This window comes from Cyrtonyx montezumae, unplaced genomic scaffold, assembly GCF_038088225.1.
Source record: "Cyrtonyx montezumae isolate F1298 unplaced genomic scaffold, pur_monq_1.0 scaffold_3, whole genome shotgun sequence".
In the NCBI taxonomy this organism is placed as follows: domain Eukaryota; kingdom Metazoa; phylum Chordata; class Aves; order Galliformes; family Odontophoridae; genus Cyrtonyx; species Cyrtonyx montezumae.
The window spans coordinates 95,140,352-95,162,046 of NW_027072034.1; the positions used below are offsets into that span (position 1 = coordinate 95,140,352).

Genomic DNA, 21,695 nt, shown 5'->3' on the forward strand with positions numbered 1-21,695 from the left:
TTCAGTGACATCTCGGGTCCACAGTGGAGATATAAATATGTTGCTTTTTAAATCAGACCATAGCAAGTTATTTGTTCTGTACCACATTCAGCATTGACATTGGGTCCTTAGCACCACGTCAAACTCCAGACCCACTCCTGTTGGCACCATGGGCATAGTCTGTTTGTATGTGTGTAGATAGACTGTGTCTGAGCCATTAGCACTGCTGGGCACTAGTGCAAACCAGCTGAGGCTGGACCCATGCCAGTAGAGTTGCCCAGCTCCCACATTTGCTGTTTCCAGCACCTGAGCCTAGTCTTGTGGGCAGCAAAAATCTTGTTCTCTAGCTATGTAAAGGAAATAGAAACTGTGGCTTTTATAAAGTGTTTGGGTTTTTTTTTTCTGTTTCTCTTGTGAACATCTTCTCAAGCACAGAGATTAGCTCCCAAAACATCCACAGAGTAACGTTTGGAAAAAGGAAATTGGGACAAGATACAAAAGTAGAGGAGACAAATTGATATGACTAAGATCGTAGTGCAAGTAAAAAATTTCCAGATGCAGCAGAGGAAAAAAAAGGTTTCATTGTTTCAATCCTTTCAATTTCAATATTCGAGCAGTTTTCTGGGAGTTGTTTTGAATTCGTTTTTGTTGTTGTTATTGTTTGTTTGTTTTTAAATCTGGCATTCTTAGTGGTTGCAGTGTCTGCAGTGACTATATAGATCAACAAGGAGCTCTGTCCCAAAGTCTGCTTTTGCTTTTCTTTGCTTAGAGTCCCTTTAATCAGGACTTCTTTTGCATTTAATTTGCTTCTGTATAAAAAGCAGTGGTTGCAGAAGCAGAGGATGCCACCTCTGTTCTGCATTTATCTATCACATAAACCACAATTGAAGATCCCATGTTATAAATCCAAATTGCTTGTCTGTAATGTGAGTGCTTTCAGTCAGTTTGGTGTATCAAAGTCTATCTCAGTGCCTCAGATGTGGTGGTTTTGGGGCTGTTAAATATGCTGTTCCAGTTAACTATCCCAGCAGGCTGTTGTTATTTATTAAATTGTATTACAGTAAATGCGTGAGGCAAACCAAGTGAAAATTGCTGCCTTCACCGCTTAATCAAATGTATCCCTAAAGAGAAAGGGAGAGAGAGGCAGGATAAGCAGCAGTTACAGCCCTGACCCTTCAGCACAAGCCAGCAGGACACAGGGAAAAGCTCAGGCACGGCTCTTCAAAAGGAGGCTGCTGATGCAGCCGCAGCTTGAGAGTGTGTGGTGGGAGGTTCTGGCCAAGGCAGAGGGAGTCCCCCTGGGACTTGTGTTCCAGCCCAGCTCCTCTGCACGTTCAAATACCTCCTGCACAATAGTATCCTCTGTGGCTCAGCCAAAAACCACGCGGCAGCTCAGCAGCGGCGATAAGAATAGAATCCAAGTTTTCAGGCTGAGGTCAGCGAGGGTCTTTCATTTAATGTATATCAGACCTGCGCTTAGGCACGTGCACTGGTGCACCAGGGAAAGATCACAAACAGATTTACTGGTACAAAAGCCAGTACCTCCTGAACAATTTGAAATGCTAACATGACTTGGCTTGTACATAAGTAGGTAGAGGAATGATTTCACAGGAAGACAATCCTTCTGTGAATGTGCTTCTAATTCTGTTTATGTTGCTTCTCTTTTGCACGTCAGCTGTGCACTTTGGAGGCCTACTGAAAAAGCAGTCATACTGAAACCAGTGGGAGTATTTGTAAGGGAAGGGGTACTCCCGTGACTAGAGATGACAACTGTAGTCATTAACAGAGTTACTGGTAGGAGAACTGCTTGGGAATTTCACTGTCTCTCTTCAGGGTAAATGTGGCTGCTGTGCCTAAGCACGTCAACAGCAGTGACATGCAAATGGATAGGGGTGATCATTGAAATTCTATCTAGACAGTACATAAGGCACATGTGTATTGCAGTTGCTTCCTCTCATAGGGAATTGTGGCTTTGTTTGATGAGTGATATTCCGATTCATAAAGGTGCTCTTCTCCTGTTTATAGGTGAGGAAGAGGAGGATGGAATTGAAAGGACCTGTGACACCCTACTCATGTGCATTGTGACAGTATTAAACCAAGGCCTGCGAAATGGTGGTGGTGTGGGAGACGTGCTCAGAAAGCCTTCCAAAGATGTAAGTGTTTTGGCTGAAGAAATGCATTACTCCCTGTGCATCTCATGAATGCCAAAGTCAATTTTGGAGGTTATAGACAGTATTTTTATCTGGCCTGCTCTAATGTCACACAGTTGATTTATCCATGTAATTTTTACATCTCAGTTGGAATGCTTAATGGGAAGAGCTAAGCTTGTTGTGATGATGTTACTCAAAGAAAGCAGCTCTAGGCAGTAGTTTCCCTTCTGGAAAACTGGAACATATTGTAACCTTCCAAGCACTGCTAAGAAGTGTTGCTGGATTGGATCATTTTATTATTATGTTAGGAATTATAAATGCAAACTTTTGAAAAGGATTGACTGATAAGTTCATGTCAAGACTCCACTCTAGTACATAAGGAGTATTTTTAACTGAAATTCAGCCTGGCATCTGCCCTGGAATAGGCCCTGTTGTTTGTCTGTGCTGAGCTAGCATCAAAGGCGAAACAGAATTTCATATATCAGGGTGCAAGTCCTTTTTCCAGAAGGTTTCTCCAAAATGCAGTTCATTTGAAAACTACTCATAACGTTTGTGTTTTATGCAATAAGAACAGCGTAAATAAAGGCAGCGTAGCAGATCTTTGTCCACTGGACCACATCATAACAGAAGGATGAAACTCACAAATAGTCTCTCAGCAGTATGTGCAAGAGTGCAGAGAAAAATAACTCAGATCTAGATGGAAGAGCTCCTTGTGTAAGTGATAGGAATCTAATCCTGACTCATAGGCTAGGAGATTCTACAGGCACCACAGTCCATCCACAGTGAAATCTGTAGATGCTTACAAACTTAGAAAATGACCCTTGTCACCTAGCAGTAATGTGATGCTAACTAACTGCGTTAGAGCATGTCATAAAAGGTACAAAGTTATCCAAATGAATGCATGGGAAATAGAAAATCAGTGACTTACAAGACAGTGTCATGATTAACAGAATCTTGATTTGTTTCTCCTTCTTACACTGAGTTGTCTTCTGTTTGCCCGAGAACATCTCTGCTATTTTATTAATGAGTTAATGTGTTATTATTCAGGTGTTAATGAGAGTCCAGTCCAACCTTTGCAAGAAGGAAAGTAGCTAAGATGTGAAAAGACAAAACTGTGATGAAATGCGCTTCAGAGCAATGTGTGTGCAGGTGCATGTTCTATTCCAGAAGGACACAGGCTTTGTCTGCCCACTCTGAGCCAGCTTACAGCCAGGCAACTGGTTTAGTAGAGTGTTAAAGCCTTTAATGCACCCTGTTTGGGCAGAGCATGATCGGCTGGCTACTTCAGCCTTGGCATCACACAAATATGCTTCCCTCATTTCCAGTTGTTTAGTGTGCAAACTTGGCAACAGTCTGGAATATTCCATAACCATGTTCCGTAAGTATATTCCTATATGCCACAATGTAGTATTAAGGGTTATTTGAGATCTCAGTTGGTACTAGAAAGTGCTTATCCCTGTTAGTGTGCTGGCAAGGTAATTGTCTTCATTAGAGCCTTACACTAAGGCATCTACACTGCACCTGGAACACAAGCCAGTCTCTCCTTGATTTGGGAAACTGCCTGAACGACAGCAGGAGTCTCAGAGACCCAGCCAAATCTTCTTTTCTTACTCATGTAGCTAGTCCCTCTCTGTGCAAGTAAGACTAGTATAATTTGGCATATGAAAAGAAAGATGCATATCTTTGCTTGAGTTAATGCGAAAATGTTTAATATTTCAGGCGTTTGCTATTTTTGTATCTTATTGCAACCTTATTATTGTTGCAGGAGCCCTTATTTGCTGCTCGAGTTGTTTATGATCTTCTGTTTTATTTCATTGTCATAATTATTGTTCTAAACCTAATCTTTGGAGTCATCATTGATACATTTGCTGATCTCAGGAGCGAAAAGCAGAAGAAGGAGGAAATACTGAAGACGACGTGTTTCATCTGTGGTACGTGTTTCTGAGTTATTGAGACATTTCACGAGTAAAGGAGTAAAATGAAGTATTTGTCAATAAGTAAAGATTGCAGTAAGGGGTGGTTATCTTCTGCGAGGAAAGTCTGTAAAAATGTCAGCGTTTGGTTCCAAATTTCTTCACTCTCAGTAGGAAACACATTTGGTTTAGGAGTCAAAAGATAGCTTTGCCAAGGGGTGGCTTTGCAGTCTCCACTTGGGGTCTGAGAGAGAAGAACTGTGTCTCACACTCACATCATCACTGGTGATGGAGATGGTGCAGCTGCTGACTTTATTCCACAAAGCATGATGCAGATGAAAGTACAGCTTGCTATTTCACAGCACAGTGGATTCCAGAAGGGTAACAACAGCAAAATCTGCCTGTTTCAGAGGGTGACTTGAAACAGGGAAAAAAAGAATTAAATGAAAATCATCCTCACAAAGCCCATGGGTGAATTGCCCTTGTTTTGATGTGCAGTCACAATGAGGAGCAGAGTCCCCAGGGGACTTTAGAAATACCTACTTTTTGGTAGGCTGGGTGTTGTTTCCGTGGTTGTACAGTGGGAGCCCCTACAAGAGATCCAAGGAGGAAAGCTGTAACATGGAGAAAAACATTGGTGAATCCTCTCCTTCCTCACTATGGCATTCTTCTTCACAGATTTGAGGAGGTACAACAAAAAATAGAATGAAACTCTTACAACTACATCTCTGTGAAGACTATATTTCTGCAGAGCTTCAGACTCACCTTCACTGCTAGGTTTAAGTGCACAGCAATCCCACTGCAGCTTAAGTGGGACTATTCACATGCTTGGTGCTAAGCACGTGCATAAATCTTTGCAAGATCAGGACTGAGATTGCATGCTGTGTGCTAACCAGTATACATTTAGAAAGGATCAGAGTCAACACTTGTAAAGCACTTTATAGCCTTCAGCATAGAAGGCACTGTAAAACTGTAACTTATTTACTATACTGTTAGTGCTATTAAGGGGAAATATCACAAAAGAGAATAAACGCTGTGCTGAAAGAATTCTGTCAGGAATGCCTTCTGGCCTGGTATTTCTTGCCTGGCAGTTACTGTATGTGGTTATAGCTTTTAAATTAAGATCCTTCAAATTTATGATCCTTTAAATTAAGTTAGGTTCCTTTCTCTAACGTATTTAACAGATGGGCGTATTTTTATATTATTTTTCTATTTTTTTTTCCCACTATGTTCATGTCTTTTGCAGGATTGGAGAGAGACAAATTTGATAACAAGACGGTTTCATTTGAGGAGCATATAAAGTCAGAACACAACATGTGGCATTATTTGTACTTTATAGTTCTTGTCAAAGTGAAAGATCCAACAGAATACACTGGTCCAGAGAGCTATGTGGCACAAATGATAGTGGTAAGTCAGTTTGGGCACGTGCTTTGTGCAATGGCTAGATGTTCCTTGCAGCATGAGCAAAGCATATCTGTCTTTTTCCCTCTGCCTGAACAATGGGAGGCATCGATCTGTGTTTTTAAAGATCTTTTCACGTGTGTTAGACAGTTTGCATCAAAGCCCAGTCTTAAACATAATGAAAAAGATGAAAGCAGAGGCCACAGTTTCTAGTTTGGCTTTCGTGCTCTCATGCTCTGTGGTTTCCGCTCCCTCATTAGCCAAACCAGAGGCAGAGGAGCATGCATCATAACATCTGCTACTGCTTTGTCCGGGATCTCTGGGCTGCTGTCCAGAAAAATAATGTCTCCTGCTGAACAGCAGAGCACAGGGTCAGTGTTGAGGGCTAGCATTTTCTTCTACAGCTGCTCTGAACAAGCTATTGAAAAGACCAAGATGAGCTGCTGCGGGGATTTTAAGAGCTGCAGAAACTGCATCATGATGCAATGAGTATGACTTGGATTCAGAAAGATAAATTTGTTGACACGGGAGGACATAGATGTTAAATTACATTTCATCTCCAGCTTGCTGCCACAGATGGTACATTCCAGTGAGAGAGGGATGGTACCAGTTTTTTGGCTTTGTTTTTCAGTAATTTCCTCAACGTCCCCATGAAGAGCAGTATTCAGGTGGCCTTCTTACCTGCTGGGATATTCTGGTGCACCATTTTCTTCCTGTGGATTTCCTGGCAGTTATTGCACTGCCAAGGGCTTTTGCCGGGGTGTGTGGTTGCACAGCTGGCAGATGTCTGAATCTCAGAGGGAAGTGTAAACAAATACACATCAGGCTACTGTTTATGCATTTCTGCAGCCACATTTCTTATTGAGAGTATCTACTCTGTTATCCTTCATTGAGTCTTTGTATATTAATACTGCACAACCTCATAGGTGAAATTCTGTGTGCCCATGCAGTCCTCAGCCCAGCCAAAGGGAGGAGAGATGAATATCCTGTAACTTCAGCTGTCTGAAAATCAGACACCTGGCTTAAATTGATGCCAGCTCCCTGCCCTGTCAGTGAAGAAAGCCAGGTCATTTATCCTTACTCAAGATAGGTGTCTAGGATGCTGGTGGTGGCACACCATAGCAGTGCCTTTGTCACTCCATAGAGAGCCTAAGTGATCAGTTTAGACAAAGCACCAAACTGGGAGTTGGCTAAAGCTAGAGAAGTGGTCTCACACAGCATACTTCTGTAAGTGCTATTACTGCTACATGGAAGGCAGTGTGGAGGGTCATGGGAATTCAGCATTCAGGTACAGAGGAATGGCCTATATCCATGAAACTTGGAACTACCAATCCTGTTGACCAGCTCAGTGTATTTATGCTGTTAGAAAGTAATGGATCTTCTGCTGTATAATGGGCAAGATAGAAAAGCTAAAACAAAAGCTTGCATCCTCTTTTCCATTACAGGAAGTTATTCATAGTGTCAAGTTGTCCTCTAATGCCTGAAAATATTTCTAGCTTATCTCAGTAATGCTCTTTAATTTGCAGAACATTTCCAGACTCTCGTTCCTGTCTCCTTTGTCTGGTCCTTCCCTACTCTCCTCTTCTTCCCTGAGATGTTTATATGGTTTCAAACTTCGAGAGTGTGTACGTTAAGTATTAATGTTTAATTCCAAGGGATGCATTAATATTCATAGTAAGCGTATTCATCCTGTGGCAGCAGTGGTTTGAATTTTCTGAGGCAGTTCACTAAATGTATTTTGTGTTTGCTTTAATAGTCAGAACTCCTGTTTGAATATCTAAAATATTAACAGAAAAGCACCAAAACTTGTGTGACCTCAAGCACTGAACCGATTTCTCAAAGCTCCTCTGGAGCAGAGTGCTGATGGTTTGAGTGTCTAATAGTAATCAAGAGTTTAGGATTATTAAACCCTCTGAGTGAGAGCTTGGTGGGATTTTTTTTTCCATGTGTATGCATGAAAACAGTTGTCCTAGATGATGAGAGAGGTACACATGGGCCTAGAAATGTAACATAATGCTTGCAAGGAATGGAAGCAGGGAATTGAGGAATGGAAAGAAAGAAAGAGAAACAAATGTTTGAACAAATTACGTGTGGCTGTTGTGGGATTAATAATTGTATCTCTGTGAAGTTAAAATTCCCCAGTACAAAATATAGGGAAGGTGCGTGCAGAAATATTTGTTGCGTGAAGCAGAAGCAATTGGAACTGTTTAAGTGAATAAAAAGGGGCTCTTTCTCTTGGAGCCAGAGATTACTTGATACTACATAGGCTATTAAGAAGTGGAAGAAAATAATCTGACTAGGAGAATGGAGTGTTCTGGAAGTATGATATTCAGTTGGAAGAAAGTGAGAGACAGAACTTTGCTTATAACCAAAAGAGTCAGAAGTCCCGATGCAGGTTACGTGTTCTGTGTGTTTCAAACCCAGCATGATAACCGTGGAATAATATTGCACTTGTGTGGGATGTACTACGTCCCATGCAGAAATTAAACATGAGATAATTTTTTTTGTCCTGAAGTCAGGGAGAAAAACTGATTAATACTTCTTGGATGACTGGAAGCTGAGCAACCACTGCTGCAATTCTGGGAGAGGTAACAAAGTCCCCCGATAAGGGGCTTAGGTTCTGGTTAGTACCTGACACAAGAGAGGCAGACTTCAAATGAACCTTTCACAAGGGAATTGATGCTTGCCAGTGAAACAGATTCATTACCAAATAAGGCTGGTGGGGTGTGCATAGGGGTGTGACACTGTAATTCAGATGGGAATCCAAAATACATAGAGAAGAGGCTCAAGGCAGAAGGGAATGCAGCATTCAAAGTCAAAAGTGAGAAAAGAATATGCAGTTTATTTTTCAAAGTGAACCTGAAGGAGATAATGCCTAGCATAGCAGGAAAGATGCAAGAAATGCAGTGAATTACAGTATCTAATAATGAAAAGTGCAAAATAGATAAAGAGGAGGATGGCAGCATTCTTGTTCAGAAGACTTTTTCTCTGAGCGGTGGGGGACATTGTGGCAGAAGATGCATTGGTCATCAAGCTGAAAATAAGAAGGAGAAGTTATTATTTTTAACATGGGTGTTCCTGAAGCCAGAAGGTTGGTGGAAACTGTGGATAGCACTACAGACAGTGGAAGATAAACCCAGTAGATGTCTGAATTTACCATAAAACATGCCAACAGGACCCAATTAATACATTGGAGATGGTTAAGAGTTGAGAGAGACTGATGAAAGGGCACGTGCTGTTTGAATGAAGTGTGGCAAACCTTTGTTTTCAGCTATTAAAAGAAAAGAAAAAAAAGACTACTTTCAGGAACAGGGCATTCTTGGGACTATTTTGAAGGGGACAAGGAGGAATGATATTCAGTGTTTTAGGTGATACAGAATGTGAAAGAACTCTATGAACAGTACTCCTGGAAAAGCTTTCCTAGTTTTTATTATAATTAGGCAGACCTCCATGTCTGTTTCTGTAGCTTTAATGAGTCAAACCAAATTCTGTGTTTTCACAGCCAGAATACTTTAGAAAGAATTTTTATTCAAAGCTAGCTTTAAAGGCTCAGACCCAACCTTAAATATATGTAAGTCAAACTTTGGAATATTCTTCGTTAAATTCTTTAATAGAAAGTGGAGTTTAGCTCCAGGTATAGTTCTCACTGCCCCTACAACTGTAGTTAGCCAATTATTAATTGTACTTCTTTTTACTACTGTACTACAAAAACAACGTTGGCATGGTTTAGAGTATATCTAAGGACCAGGGGAAATGTCTGCATTTTCTGGTAGTCTCTTTTCTCTGTTACCCATCAGAGCCCCGGAATATGACTATAATACAACTCTCTCTTGTTTATGATTTGTATGTCCATCAAAAAAATGAAGCGTCTGGTTTGAAGGTATGGTGATAGCGTAACGGAAAGAAAGTGGAACGCTCTGATTTGCTCATGATCATCATAGAATCACATCACATCTCAGGTTGGAAGGGACCCTAAAGACCATCCAATTTCCACCCCCTGCCATGAACAGGACTGCCACTTACCAGCTCAGGTTGCCCAGGGTCCTATCCAACCTGGCCTTTATTTCCTCCATGGATGGGGCACCCACAGCTTCTCTGGGCAGCCTGTTCAATGCCTCACCACCCTCTTGAATAAAGAATTTCCTCCTCATAGCTAACCTACATCTACCCTCGTTTTGTTTAAAACCATTCCCTGTAGTCCTGTCACTATAAGACCGTGTCTAGTCTGATAGTCCAGATCCCTCCTGCTTATAAGCTTCCTGTACTGGAAGGCCACGATGAGCCCCCCCCCAGAGCCTTCTTTCTCCAAGCTAAACAAGCCCAGTTCCCTCAACCTTTAGTCATAGGAGAGGTGTGTCAGCACTCTGAGGATCTTTGTGACCTCCTATGGACCCATTCCAACAGCTCTACATTTTTCTTATGCTGTTTTATAGTGTTTTTTGCAAGACAACAAAACTCTTGTCAGAAGAGGCATAAATTACTTTTCCATGTAACTTCACTTTACGAATTTTCCAGTTCAAGGAGGAGAGAAACTTGCAAGTGATCGTCTGCACACTCCCCACTCAAAGTCAGTACTTTTCATAGTTCCCAAATTCACTTGTATTTCTATCCCAGGCGTGGCTTGTTTCAAGGCATTTCTAATAGCTTTCAATCTTTGAGTCTCTAGCCTCAAAAATCCTTAGGGCTGAAACCTTTGTTCCTTTCTTCCTCTGGACCACAGACATCGGCTGCAGGCAACTGGGATTTTGGTTTTCCAGCTCTGTATTTGCTTCAGCACTTAGCACTGAGCAGTGGCTAAAGTAATCAGTAGCTATAGAGTGGACTGTAAAACAACATGTAGTTTATACACTTCTAGATTTTCAGACAGTGACTGTGTGGAGGTGCTGTGGGAGTAAAGCACTTCAAATCTTTTGGTGATGCCCATTCTTCTAGCACAGGATCTTATATCAGTTCTTGTGTGAAACACTAATGAATATCAAAGGGGGTAGGTTTTATTATCTGTTGGTTATCCAGCCCTCTTTTATGAAGTCAAACACGGTTATTGCGCATTCAAGAAGACAGAAACTTTGAAAAGCTGGATGCATGACTTGCATTTGCACTGAGAAACTGAATGAATTATTCCCCTATTGGATTTTCATTCCTGAAGAAACACTTCTTATCTAACTCATTTGACCAGAAATTCCATCCCTTGCAAACTCACAAAGATGAGCATAACTTGTATTGCGTCGATACAGCAATATTTGAATGTTCCTTGTGTCCATTTGTCAGAGGAGACAGTTTAATGTAATAACTGGAACAGCGGAGGTTAACATCCAAATTTTTAGATTCTCTTTTCAGTGATGCGATTTATACATTAAGATTTCTATGTGCAGTTTTGGTAGCTGCAGATATATAAATGGAGACAAAAATGTTGTTGATTAATTACTGCATTTTTTGCAGCAACTCAGAGGGAGAAATGAATTAGCCTATGGTTTATTCCTCCATTCATTTGCAAAAATAAAAGGCTATGGGCATGGTAATTGAATTAATTATTTTGCCCATTGGAAGAATGACAGACTCTAGCAAACAAAGCTCTGAAACTTTTGTTCTCGCGCACCCTGTCCACCGTTCTTAGCAAGTTTCATAATGGATTTTATCAGCGTTAGTGCTACCTGTCATAACTACATAATTACAACACCTAATTATATTATTACTTATTTACACTAATTATGTAATTGGATGTAATTGGTGCAATTACATAACTCCTCAACCAGCTGAAAACTGCTCTAAAACCAGCCTATGTTCATAAGAGTTAAGGATTCTGTGATGTGCTTGGCCATGTCCCTAAAGCAAGGCAATCTGCAGTAGGAAATGGATGGTTCTGTTCTCTTGCCATGGAGATCACTGGGACATTGAGCCTCTTATATTGCGATAATATCTTGAAAGTATTCATTTTGTTTCATCTGTAAAGATACTGTTCCCGAATGGTGAATTCATAATCTTAAGCATCTTTTCAGGCTGCTCTTCAGGCTACCCAACATTTCCACTGAAATCCACAGTAAAATTCCCATCAGTGTTATAAGCATTAGGCAGAAAAGACAGCTTGAGTCTGAAATCTGAACAATGAGTTTTCTTACTTATTCGTTTTTTTTATAGCCACTTCTTTGCCTTTTCGTTGGTAATGTGACAAAATATTGTAGCTACTTCATTCTAAAGGTTTAGAAGGCGTCAGCTTAGTATCACTAACGTTATTAAATTAAATAACTACTTGGCAAAATTGCTTGGCAATTTCCATGTCACAAGGAAAAACTTCTAGATCTTCGGGTGGTGTTTGTTGTGACTTTTTTTTTAAGTGCTGAAGTTTGAAAATTGATCTGAACCTAATTCTTCCATGAGCTGGTGCTGCTGTATGTTTTCTTCCTCCCTCTAGTCTCTTGTTTTTGCCTTCTTTTCTGTTAGATACCCAGAAATGGGTGTTAAATTCAGAAGCAGCACTGGGAATAATGCCAAGTGAGACATCAAGTAGCCTCGCGGTAGCTGTCATTCTGCCCTCATTGTGGGCCATTTTCTGTTGGTTTCCTGCTCTCTGCTGACTTGATGCTCTCCAGGTTCGGATCTTGGCTGCAACACTGTGAGGTCCTGGCCAGAGTCAGCCTCTGAGGCTCATGGGGAACTGTGACCCCAGTGGAGTTGTTGAGTGTCACAGGTGTCATAGCAGTGAGAGCCCAGTCTTTGGCATCACGAGTCTGTGAGCCTGATGCCTGGCCTATTCAGTGGCCATCCCCAAGCAAATCATAGATCTCCAGCTCTGGAGGAAGCAGGTGGAAAGGAAAAGAAGCAGGTGGGGTGAAAGCAGTGAAAAAGCACAAAGGAAGGGGAAGAGTATCCTGACAGTGGGCCAGCAAGCAGAAGCAGGGTTTGTAGAACAAGCTGTTCTTTTCTGCTGTCAGTGTTTTTCAAAGAATGTAATAAAATAATATGTACTAAAAAGGCTGTTGACCTCAAGTCTTAAAATATAACTTCTTTGTAAAAAAAAAAAAATTGTTCAGGCATCCAGGATTTTTTCTATTCTGTTGTACTTTGTTTTTTGAATTTTGGAGGCAAAAAATTTCCCTGCTAATTTTTCTCCCTGGTCTGCAGGTACTCAACCATTCTGTGACACTCTCATTGCAGCCAAAGACTGTTGTTCAGGTAGAGTCTAAGAATGGCCTAAAACGTAGAAATATCAATGCAAGGTAGCATTAGTACTGCAGAAGAGACACTCTGGTTGACAAGAAAATGCATTGCGTGTTTCTCACACGCACACTGGTGATTCGTGCCAGACAGTTTGAGAAGTTTCTTCATCCAGATGTCCAACAGACCCTTCTGTTGCAATTTACCAGAACAATAGTAGAGGGGGTAGAATCATAGATTCGTAGAATCACAGAACGGCTTGGGTTGAAAGGGACCACCAAGATCATTAAGTTCCAACCCCCCTGCCACAGGCAGGGCCACCAACCTCCAGATCTGGTACTAGGCCAGGTTGCCCATGGCCCCATCCAACCTGGTCTAGAACACCTCCAGGGACAGAGCATCCACAACTTCTCTGGCAGAACAAGTAATGTTTTTGCTCACACCTGAGCTTCTGCAGTTCACAGCCCTGTGTACCACTGTATTGGCCATTTAAGGCACGCCAAGCTGAACTGCACAGGTTGAGGAGAAGACACACCACTGATTCTTCTGCTTCTCTGTAGATAGGAAAACAGTCAGCAGGGAGAAAGGGCACACGGCTGATAGGAGTGACCCTGTCAAATGCTGCAGCTAAATCTGCCAGGGGCTGTGAGCTGTGGTTCTTAAACTGGCTCGCTATAAATAAACTTGTATTTTTAAGGTTTCTTCATTATCATAAATTCTAGTTCAACACTAAGTTTCTGATCTGTCAACTCGTAGAGTTCAAAATGCTCACAGGACTTATGCATCCAAATGCTCATCTGGAGTGGGGCATAGTCTTTATAACTTTCGGGAAGCTAATAATGCTCTCATTGTTAGGACTGATTTATTTTACTGTTAAAAACTGGCCTTCTTCCAATAAGGAGCAGATGTTATCAAAGCAAAGCTTGCAAGGATGAGATGTATGTACATAGCATTAAGCTATGCAACTTTTCCTTAATTACTTCTAAAAGACTGATACAATGCGTGTCACATTATGAGTAATTACTTACTGTGGCAGTTAGACCAATAGCACAAAAGCTAGATGCTAAATAAGATCTGAGGTCTCACTGACAGGCTAATTTCCTAGGAAATACAATGTTGGTTTTTCTGTAGTTGCGTTTTCATAAAAGAAGCAATTAAAGAAATATGCCTAAATAGGTTATTTAATGCTCCTGTTTTTGTTAGGCTCAATAGAGGGGAGAGGAAGAGAAAGCAGACAGCTCTCCATGTCCTTCCACGTGGAAGCAGGCCTCCTGGGAAGCCCAGGGTCTCAGATTAGGTGCACCAAGTCCTAGAAAAAGTCATTTTTGTGCATCAAGGCCTAACTAAAATCAACAGAGGATCTCAGAGCTTTTGAGGGGTGATAAGGAATCACTGAATGAAGCTGGAAATACACTTAGTATGGGTTCAACCACTGCTTTTGACCCACTCCCTCAGAGACTTGAGTGTGACTCAGTTTTACCTTTACAGAACACGCTGGGGTGTTGTTGCTTTTCCTTCTGCTGGATATTAAATTATTTTTCTACTGTTGCTTTTCCTATTGCTCAAAAATAACATTCATTTCTTTAGGTAATCCATTACTATTTTCCTTCTCCATAGAATTTTGCCTCTACATTATTATCTCACAAAAGTGCTGAACACCTCCCTCTCCACTTCATAAAATAAGCAATTACTGTAACGTGCCTAATTAGCTGATTTCCTTCCCATTTGTGTGTTTCTCGGAGCGTGAAAAGGTAGTATCACATGAAGACTTTGTACAAAACTCCTGTTCTACAAGAGAGCAGAGCATCTTCTCTTCCACTTAAAGGGCTGTGCCTCTTTTGGATATGGGCTCTTTCTGGTCCACCATAAATAATTTGGTTGGCCTTCTTGGCTAGGTGATATGTGAGGTATGGGGGAATAAAAGGAAAGGTGAGCTTCATTTGGGACCTCACTTAAAAGCTTGAGGTTTAGTGGCTTAAGCTTATATACATTCTTTCGAAGACAAGCAAAATTATTTCTACTGTCACTGTTTGAACAGGAAACCACGGATCTGATCCTGCTTCCTTAGAAACGATGCCATTAGCTGCAGTAAGAAAAATCAACCACACGTGCTACAGCACAGGCAGTTTTGGTGCATGCGGTGGGGGCATGGAGGTAACTTTCATTCCTCCAGCTGACTCAGTGAGGGGACAGCCTAGCAACTGAGCATTGTCCCTGCTGCATCGCTGCTCAGCTCACTGTTATCTCCTAAAGGGACAGGTCCCAGCATCAGCACAATCCTGGCTTTTTTTTCCCCCTCTCCTTTGAGATTACTCTTGAATAAAATGCTGTCATGTAATTGAAAGCTAAAGAGTGGAACTTGAAACTCTCCAAGAGTATATTCATCCTGAGATTTGCTTTTTTCCCCTGAGGTCTGGGAGCAGTGGGTTGATAATACTGCTCTTTATGGATCTTGCAGTGTCGTAGCTCTGCTGCAAGCTCAGCTAGGTTCCCTCTGCATTTCAAGGATTTGGCTGCTTGTCTTTTGAACAGTATTTAGGCTTTGAGGACTGGTTTTGCTATGAAGTTGTGTTCTGCCTTGATAGTACAATGTAGTCACAGTCTCCTTGTCCTTCTTCCAACTCCAGTTCATTCAATTTGCTAATTAAAATAAATGAGCTGACTTGGATTCCTGTTTCTTTGTTTGCTGCTGGCCTTAAATTCTCAAGGAGGGGTCTGGACACGAGGCAGTGTTCCTTGAAACTTGCACATCCCCACGAACATCCAGGGGAGGTGTTCCAGCTGGAGAGCCCTGGAGCTGAGCAGTGCTGCTGGCAGGACACGGGCTGCGGTTCCCTGCTGGAATCCACTCCCGTCTCAACCTGCCAGAGGCTGGAGCTGTTAACTTTCCAGGCAGCTTGCAAAAACCACCTTTTATCCCTTCGTTAAGAAGCATGCGGCTGAGATGGATCTGTGTGTGGGCAGACCTTTATTCTGTGATTTCAAATGATGGAAAGGTTGCCCAAGGCATTGGATAGGTACCTACTTGTGCCTGAAAGCCTGGCAGGAGGAGAGGTCCAATTCTCCCAGGAATGGAAGTACGTGGCTTTGCCCAAGGAAACCTGAACCTTAGCTGGGGTCACAGATATTGATAATAAGTTCGCTTCCAAAGGAACAATGTCATGTTCGGATCCCAAAGCATATAAAGTGAATTCATTTGACGTTGCACTCTAGGAGAAGCAACAAACACAGGAAGTCTTCAGTGTTACTTGAGAATATTATTGCAACATTTGAAAACCATTATTGTTCTTTGTATTACAGAGTTACTAAGCTTCTGGCTTCATGAATGAGGAAGCTACTCCAAAATTGTCCTCGGCTAAGACAGATAGCTGCAGATGCTGAGGAAAAGAAGGACTGTGGGTTTCCCAAAGACAGAAGAGCAATTAGTAAAAGAGCTGGGAGATGAGTCTGAGGCAGTTGTCTTACCAAGGGCATCATTTAAAAGTTAAACTCACATCACTGGAATGACGTTCTGCAAAAAGTAAAACAGGAATAAGATGTAATATAGTACTGCTCTGAGTTCTCACAGTTGAAAGACAGTGAGAGCTGTGATGATTGCATGCACCAGTAGTGTGAGCTCATTTTACAAGGTGTCGTGGACATGATGAAGTTGGTTGTTTTCTGTGTCTGTTGTGGGAAGAGAAATGTGCAGGTCTGTATTACTCTGCATGGATAAGTTTCTGAACTTGTATAACTTTGGTTTCATTGTGCCACTTATCTTTTGGGATCTGTTTTATGAGATTTGTGTCAGGCTTTTCTAGTCTTATTCCTAGAATCTTCTCTCTTTTTAGTTTTGTGTGTATGATAAAAAGCGAAGATTGCGTCATCTTTAATAAAGGAGAAGATATATAGCCTGAAGGAATCAGACTAGTTATAGAGAAAGAAATCAGTCAGGTTGGCAAATTGTATCTGTGGGACAATGTGCAAAATGTTTGTTTCATACAGTATTTATTGAACAAATTTGTTGAGAAGATGGTTAAAAATGCTATACAGGAGAAAAAAAAACCAGGAACCATTTTGTTCAATTTAAATGACATTGATGTATTTTTTTACATCATGAAATCTTGCAGTATTACCAACAACAATCCCTGATAAAGTACTTCACACAATTGCCTCACGGGGCATTTTGAGATAAAAGCGTGTATCAGAGATTGTAAATTGGCTGCATCCAATTTATATATAATGGAACTCACTACAGCCATCCTACAAAAGTCAATACATCAGGAATCACATTACAGTTCTTTGGGTTTGGGGTAGTAGTAGCCTTAAAGAGTCTCCAAAACAAACATGCATGTTTAAATCATGTTTAATGAGCACTGTGTATTTTATACACATGTGATTAAAATGTTTTGTCTCTGTTTCTCATTTTGCTGGGTGCTGCTGAAGGAAAATTGTAACTGTGGGTTTGTGAAACTGATCATCTGCTTGTTCTCAGCAGAAAATGCATTTTAATTGAACAGAACAAACCATATTTAAATGCTGGGCTGAAAAGAAAAAAAAAAAGCAAAAAGAATGACACACACACACACACACAAAAAAAGCAGATCTGCACAGAAGATCCATTCCAATATTTTCCTAGCAGTGCGATCAAGAGAGCTAAATGAAAATGTAGTACAGGCAGATAGAGGTTCACATTGTAGCAAGACATTTTTTCCTTTATCAACCTGTGCCTGCATCCTCTGAAAACAGCGTGCAGTAGCCATGAACCCAAGTGAGCAGGCATTTCACTTTATGGGCCCAGTTTTGCTATTTTCTACCTCTTCCGCAATGGCTCTGGGAATAAAAGTGCTCTGTGCTCCCCAGTGGGGTCTGTGGGGTCTGGTGGGGTGCAGCTGTGGCCAGAGCCTCCCAGGGATCTCTCGGTGCATGCTCAGGCAAGGAGCTGGGCTCACAGAGCAGAGCAAGGTGCAGAAACCCTGGGCAAGCAGTTGAACACAGCGAGTGGTCTGCAGACAGCTTGAAGAGCTTGCTGGAGCCTTGTTGCTCAGGCCCATATGGCTGAAAGGTGGCCGTGGCCCTGTGGTGTTTTGTCAGGAGACACTTCAAAGAGAAACCTGGAGCTCTTTCTTCTCTGACTGATGCTCAAGTGTGTGCATTTGTACAAATGCGTGGTATATGAATGATCACATCTTTGTTTAAAAGGACACTTGTTCTCTATAGCCCATTAGGGACAGGTAATAATTTTAATTAATTTTAAAAGACAATGTACTTTAAGTTGTCCCTTCATATTGCACCACATGCAGCATACATCAGAATCAAAATGGGTCAAAGCAGACCGTTCAGGTCAGGATTCAGGGAGTATCCTAAACCAGAACAATCTCACCACAATCAGCGAAGCTGTGCCTGTGCAAAGCTGGGAACAAGGTCAAGTCCTGAGCCTCTGAAAAACGAGTCTCCAGCTGAGTCTTTGTATTTCCCAAAGATTCTGTTACGCCGAATTGAAACTAGAGCTAGAAAACAGACAATACTTGCAAAAAGCAAGGTGACAGGGCCAGAGAATTAAGCCTAAATGTCAAAAAATGCAAACATTTCAACAAGTACATGCCTGAATCCCATGCTACAAAAGGTATGAAGTAAAGGTCGTGGCTGGGAGGTTAACAGGAGGGGTAGACCCTGATCCACTGTATCAAACCAGCTCTTGCATTGCCAGAAACAGGTCACAACGTATGCTGTCCTCACCAGCTGAACAGCAGGTGTGTATCTAAGGAGCGGACAACCTGCCTGTCCCTAGAACTGGTGTGGTACTGTAGGGTATGTTTACACCAGAGTGGTAGTAGTGGCATGGGCTCGTGTCTGGAGTTAGTGCCTGGAGTGCTTTCACCAGCATGCCTTGCAAAAGGAAATCAATACTAAAAGAGGATCAGAAGAATGGAGGCTTCAGTGAGGTAGACTTCAGGCTGGTTGGTGGTGCGTGGGTAGGAATGGCGTGGGGCTGGATAAGCACCTGAATTCTGTTCACTTTAAATGCAGTCAACAGAACTGTTGTTGGAAGACACAGCTAGACACGAGCCAGCACAGCAAACAAGCAGTGAATTTGCTGAAATGATGTTAGGAGCAGTTGAGGAAGGAGAGGGAAGGGAGAGCGAAGCCAGGGCTGGAGGCAAGTTGGCAGCAGCAGTGGAGCTCATGGGATGCTCAGGCCCCCTCCTGTCACTTGGTGCCCCATGCAGAGTGCCACCCTGCACCAGGGTGCCTGTGCAGCTCGATAGCAGCACTGCAGCAGCTGTGGAGGAGATGGAGAGCAGCCAGGTGCCTCTGTGTGAGGATGGCCATACGGCCATTGCTTTACACTGTTCTTCCCCTGCGGAGACAGCTGGAACTAAAACAGAGCCTCTCGTGCTGCCATTAAAAGATTCCTTTTTTAAGGACATGTGCACTTAATGTCAGAATATTGAAACCATACCCACGTGAATAAAGTTAGCAAGCCAGTGATTCATTGCTGTTTCAAATCTCTATCCAGCCACAGTAAATTTCTGCTCAGTAGTGACAGTCTGTGTCCACATGCAAGCCATGATTTACAGTTCTGTGTTTTGTATCAACAACATCTGTTTAACAAAAGGAAAAAAAAAGCCAAGAACATTTATTTTCTAATCTCTATACCAGATGTTGTTTCTTTATGCACAAGATCCAGGGATTATATCAGAACTAACTTAATTATTTTAAATGAATAATATGAAGTGTTTTTCCTAAAGCTTGTCCTGTAACCACTAACAACATGAAAACATAGGAATGTGGAAAAATAAATTCATATTATGCACAAATCTGTAATTTTATCTATTTTAAGGGCACAAATATGAGGAACCAGATCCTAGCTCGAGATGGTAGTGTTGGGATTCTAGGGGATTTGCAGAGGAGAATATCAATTCTCAGAGTTACGATAGAGATAAGGTGGCGGAGAATGACTGAGGCAGCATCAGAAAGCAACAGCTGAGAAATGGACACTTGCCACGGGCAAAGGAAGGCGCAGGAAGGCAGTGAAGCTTCAGAGAGAGGTGCTGGGTTAAGGTGGAAACTCAGACACTCCTCCCTCAAGGCAGGAAAACAGTCACTGCGCATATATCACAGCATTAGACTACAGAATAATTCTGGTTGGGAGTGACCTCCAGAGACCCCACAGTTCAGCTCCCTGCTCAGAGCAAGTCCAGATGAAGCAGATCGCTCAGGGCCATGTCCATTTGCATGGTGATCCAGCACCTACCTAAACCAGAGGCCCTTCACTTGCTCCAGTTTGCCCATTCAAACTTATAGACTGGATTGTGAAAACATATTTTTGTGGTTGTTTTCATCTCTTGGAGGTAAATGCCAGTCCCGTGCATCCTCCAAGCAGGAACTCCGGGGGCTTCTCCCTTGAAAAAGCAAGGTCCTCCTTTACACCCTTTCAAGCTAAGTACCAGAAGTGCCACATACAGCACTAGAAATTTGAGATTGTTATCATTTCTCCCAATATTTTGGGGGGGGATTTCACAAACTGTAACACCGATAATGAAGCGCTGCAAGACACATGTAAGTGCCTGGCCTAGATATCAGAGCTCACAGTTATGCAGAATTAAGGTGATAGATTCTGTTGCATCCCTCAAAAACATTCAGTCAAATGAAAAGGAAAGTTAAGTGCACCAATGGCACTGGTGATGCAGACCGTGAGGCTGTGTTACACTTCCAACCTTCTTTTAGTGGGAAACAGATTTCTGTATTTTCCGATGCACCGTGGAAGTTGTAGAATATATAAATCTACGGTAGATCCTGTCAGATATATTAATTTTCTCATTGTGTAAAGATTTATCTGTAATTGCCAAGGTTTATTTTTATTTTCCTTGAATTACTGTTGTGGTTGCATACAGATGCATAACAATTCCTAATTTCCCACCCTATACTCTTGTACAGCACAGATTGCTTATCAAATACAGTCTTAACATTAAAGTGTCAAACAGGATTTGCAGAAAGCTATTTGGATTTGTAGTTTGGGATGAACCTTTATCAAATTGTGGATTAGCTGAATCATGCACTGAACCAAATTATTATTGTCTGTGATTAAATCACAAAGTGGTTATTGCCCCATGTCATCTAAAGCACAAGATAGTTTAAATCTTAAAAATCCCTTTTTTAAGGTGGCTATAGGAGCTACATAGATGCAGACTTTTATGACCAGACTGCATCCCCAGGCAGAAAAAAAGAAAAGCAGCTTTCAAAAGGTAGCTTGGACTGATCGCTGTGTGCTTATATGGGCAGCTGATCTAGGAAAGAAATGGATGGACTTATTTACACCTCAGACACGCAGAATCATTTTTTAGTAAATAGACCTCTCTGTACCTGGAGCTGAAGTATTTTTTCAAGATGCTGGCTCGGGAAGGAGGAGTGAATGGCCCTGCTGGTTCTTGTACCTGAAAGGATGTGAGCAGTAACATCTGCAGTTTGTTAGCATTCACGTGGAGACACGGGTCTTAGGGTGTAATGGAGTTGGAGGGGCTGAGTGGTGGCATTCGTTGGACTAGGAGGCCACTGAGTGACTGGCAGTGGCTGCCTTGGATGTCCCCACCCCCAGATGCACCTCTCATCTCTCTGAAGCCATAGGAGTCTTTTCCACGCTGCCATCACTGTTCCCATCCAGCACACGCCAGCGCTGAGTCACCGAGGAGTGAGAGGCTTGTGCTGGACATGGGAGTGGTGGGTTGGGGAAGGCAGGGGCAGCTGGGAGGTCACCGAGCAGTCATAGCTCCTCAACTTTTTGAGTAGGTGGGAGGGAAGTCCCAAAACTGCTTGTTTTCATGTTGCAACAAAGGGTCACGGGGTAGAAAGGGCTGAGCGTCTCCACACTGGGCAGTGCCTGCTAAGGAAATGAAAGTGCTGTATAGCTGGCAGCAGCGTGGCCTCCGACTGAGCCTATGGGGATGGCAGTGGCAGAAAGTCTGCATTAGGCTGCCTTTGCTCCTCTGCCTCATCCCCCTTGTCCTACTCTTTGACCTATTTTCTCTCATTGTTATCAAGTAATCTGTTTTTTAAAAGGCTCAGCCCAGCCTCTCCCGCTGGTTGCAGCTGATCCATCTCTCTGCTGCCTGTGAAACCG

The 21,695-nt window shown here is 42.2% G+C and overlaps 1 protein-coding gene across 1 annotated transcript in view; it reads left to right on the plus strand.

The window, feature by feature from the left end:
* Positions 1–21,695, plus strand: part of ITPR2 (inositol 1,4,5-trisphosphate receptor type 2) — a 255,879-nt gene that overhangs the window by 224,743 nt on the left and 9,441 nt on the right. Inside the window, exons 53-55 of the mRNA XM_065742442.1 lie at positions 2,005–2,132; positions 3,895–4,060; positions 5,289–5,449. Of these exons, the coding sequence (XP_065598514.1) occupies positions 2,005–2,132; positions 3,895–4,060; positions 5,289–5,449 (455 nt within the window). The remainder of the gene's footprint in view (positions 1–2,004; positions 2,133–3,894; positions 4,061–5,288; positions 5,450–21,695) is intronic.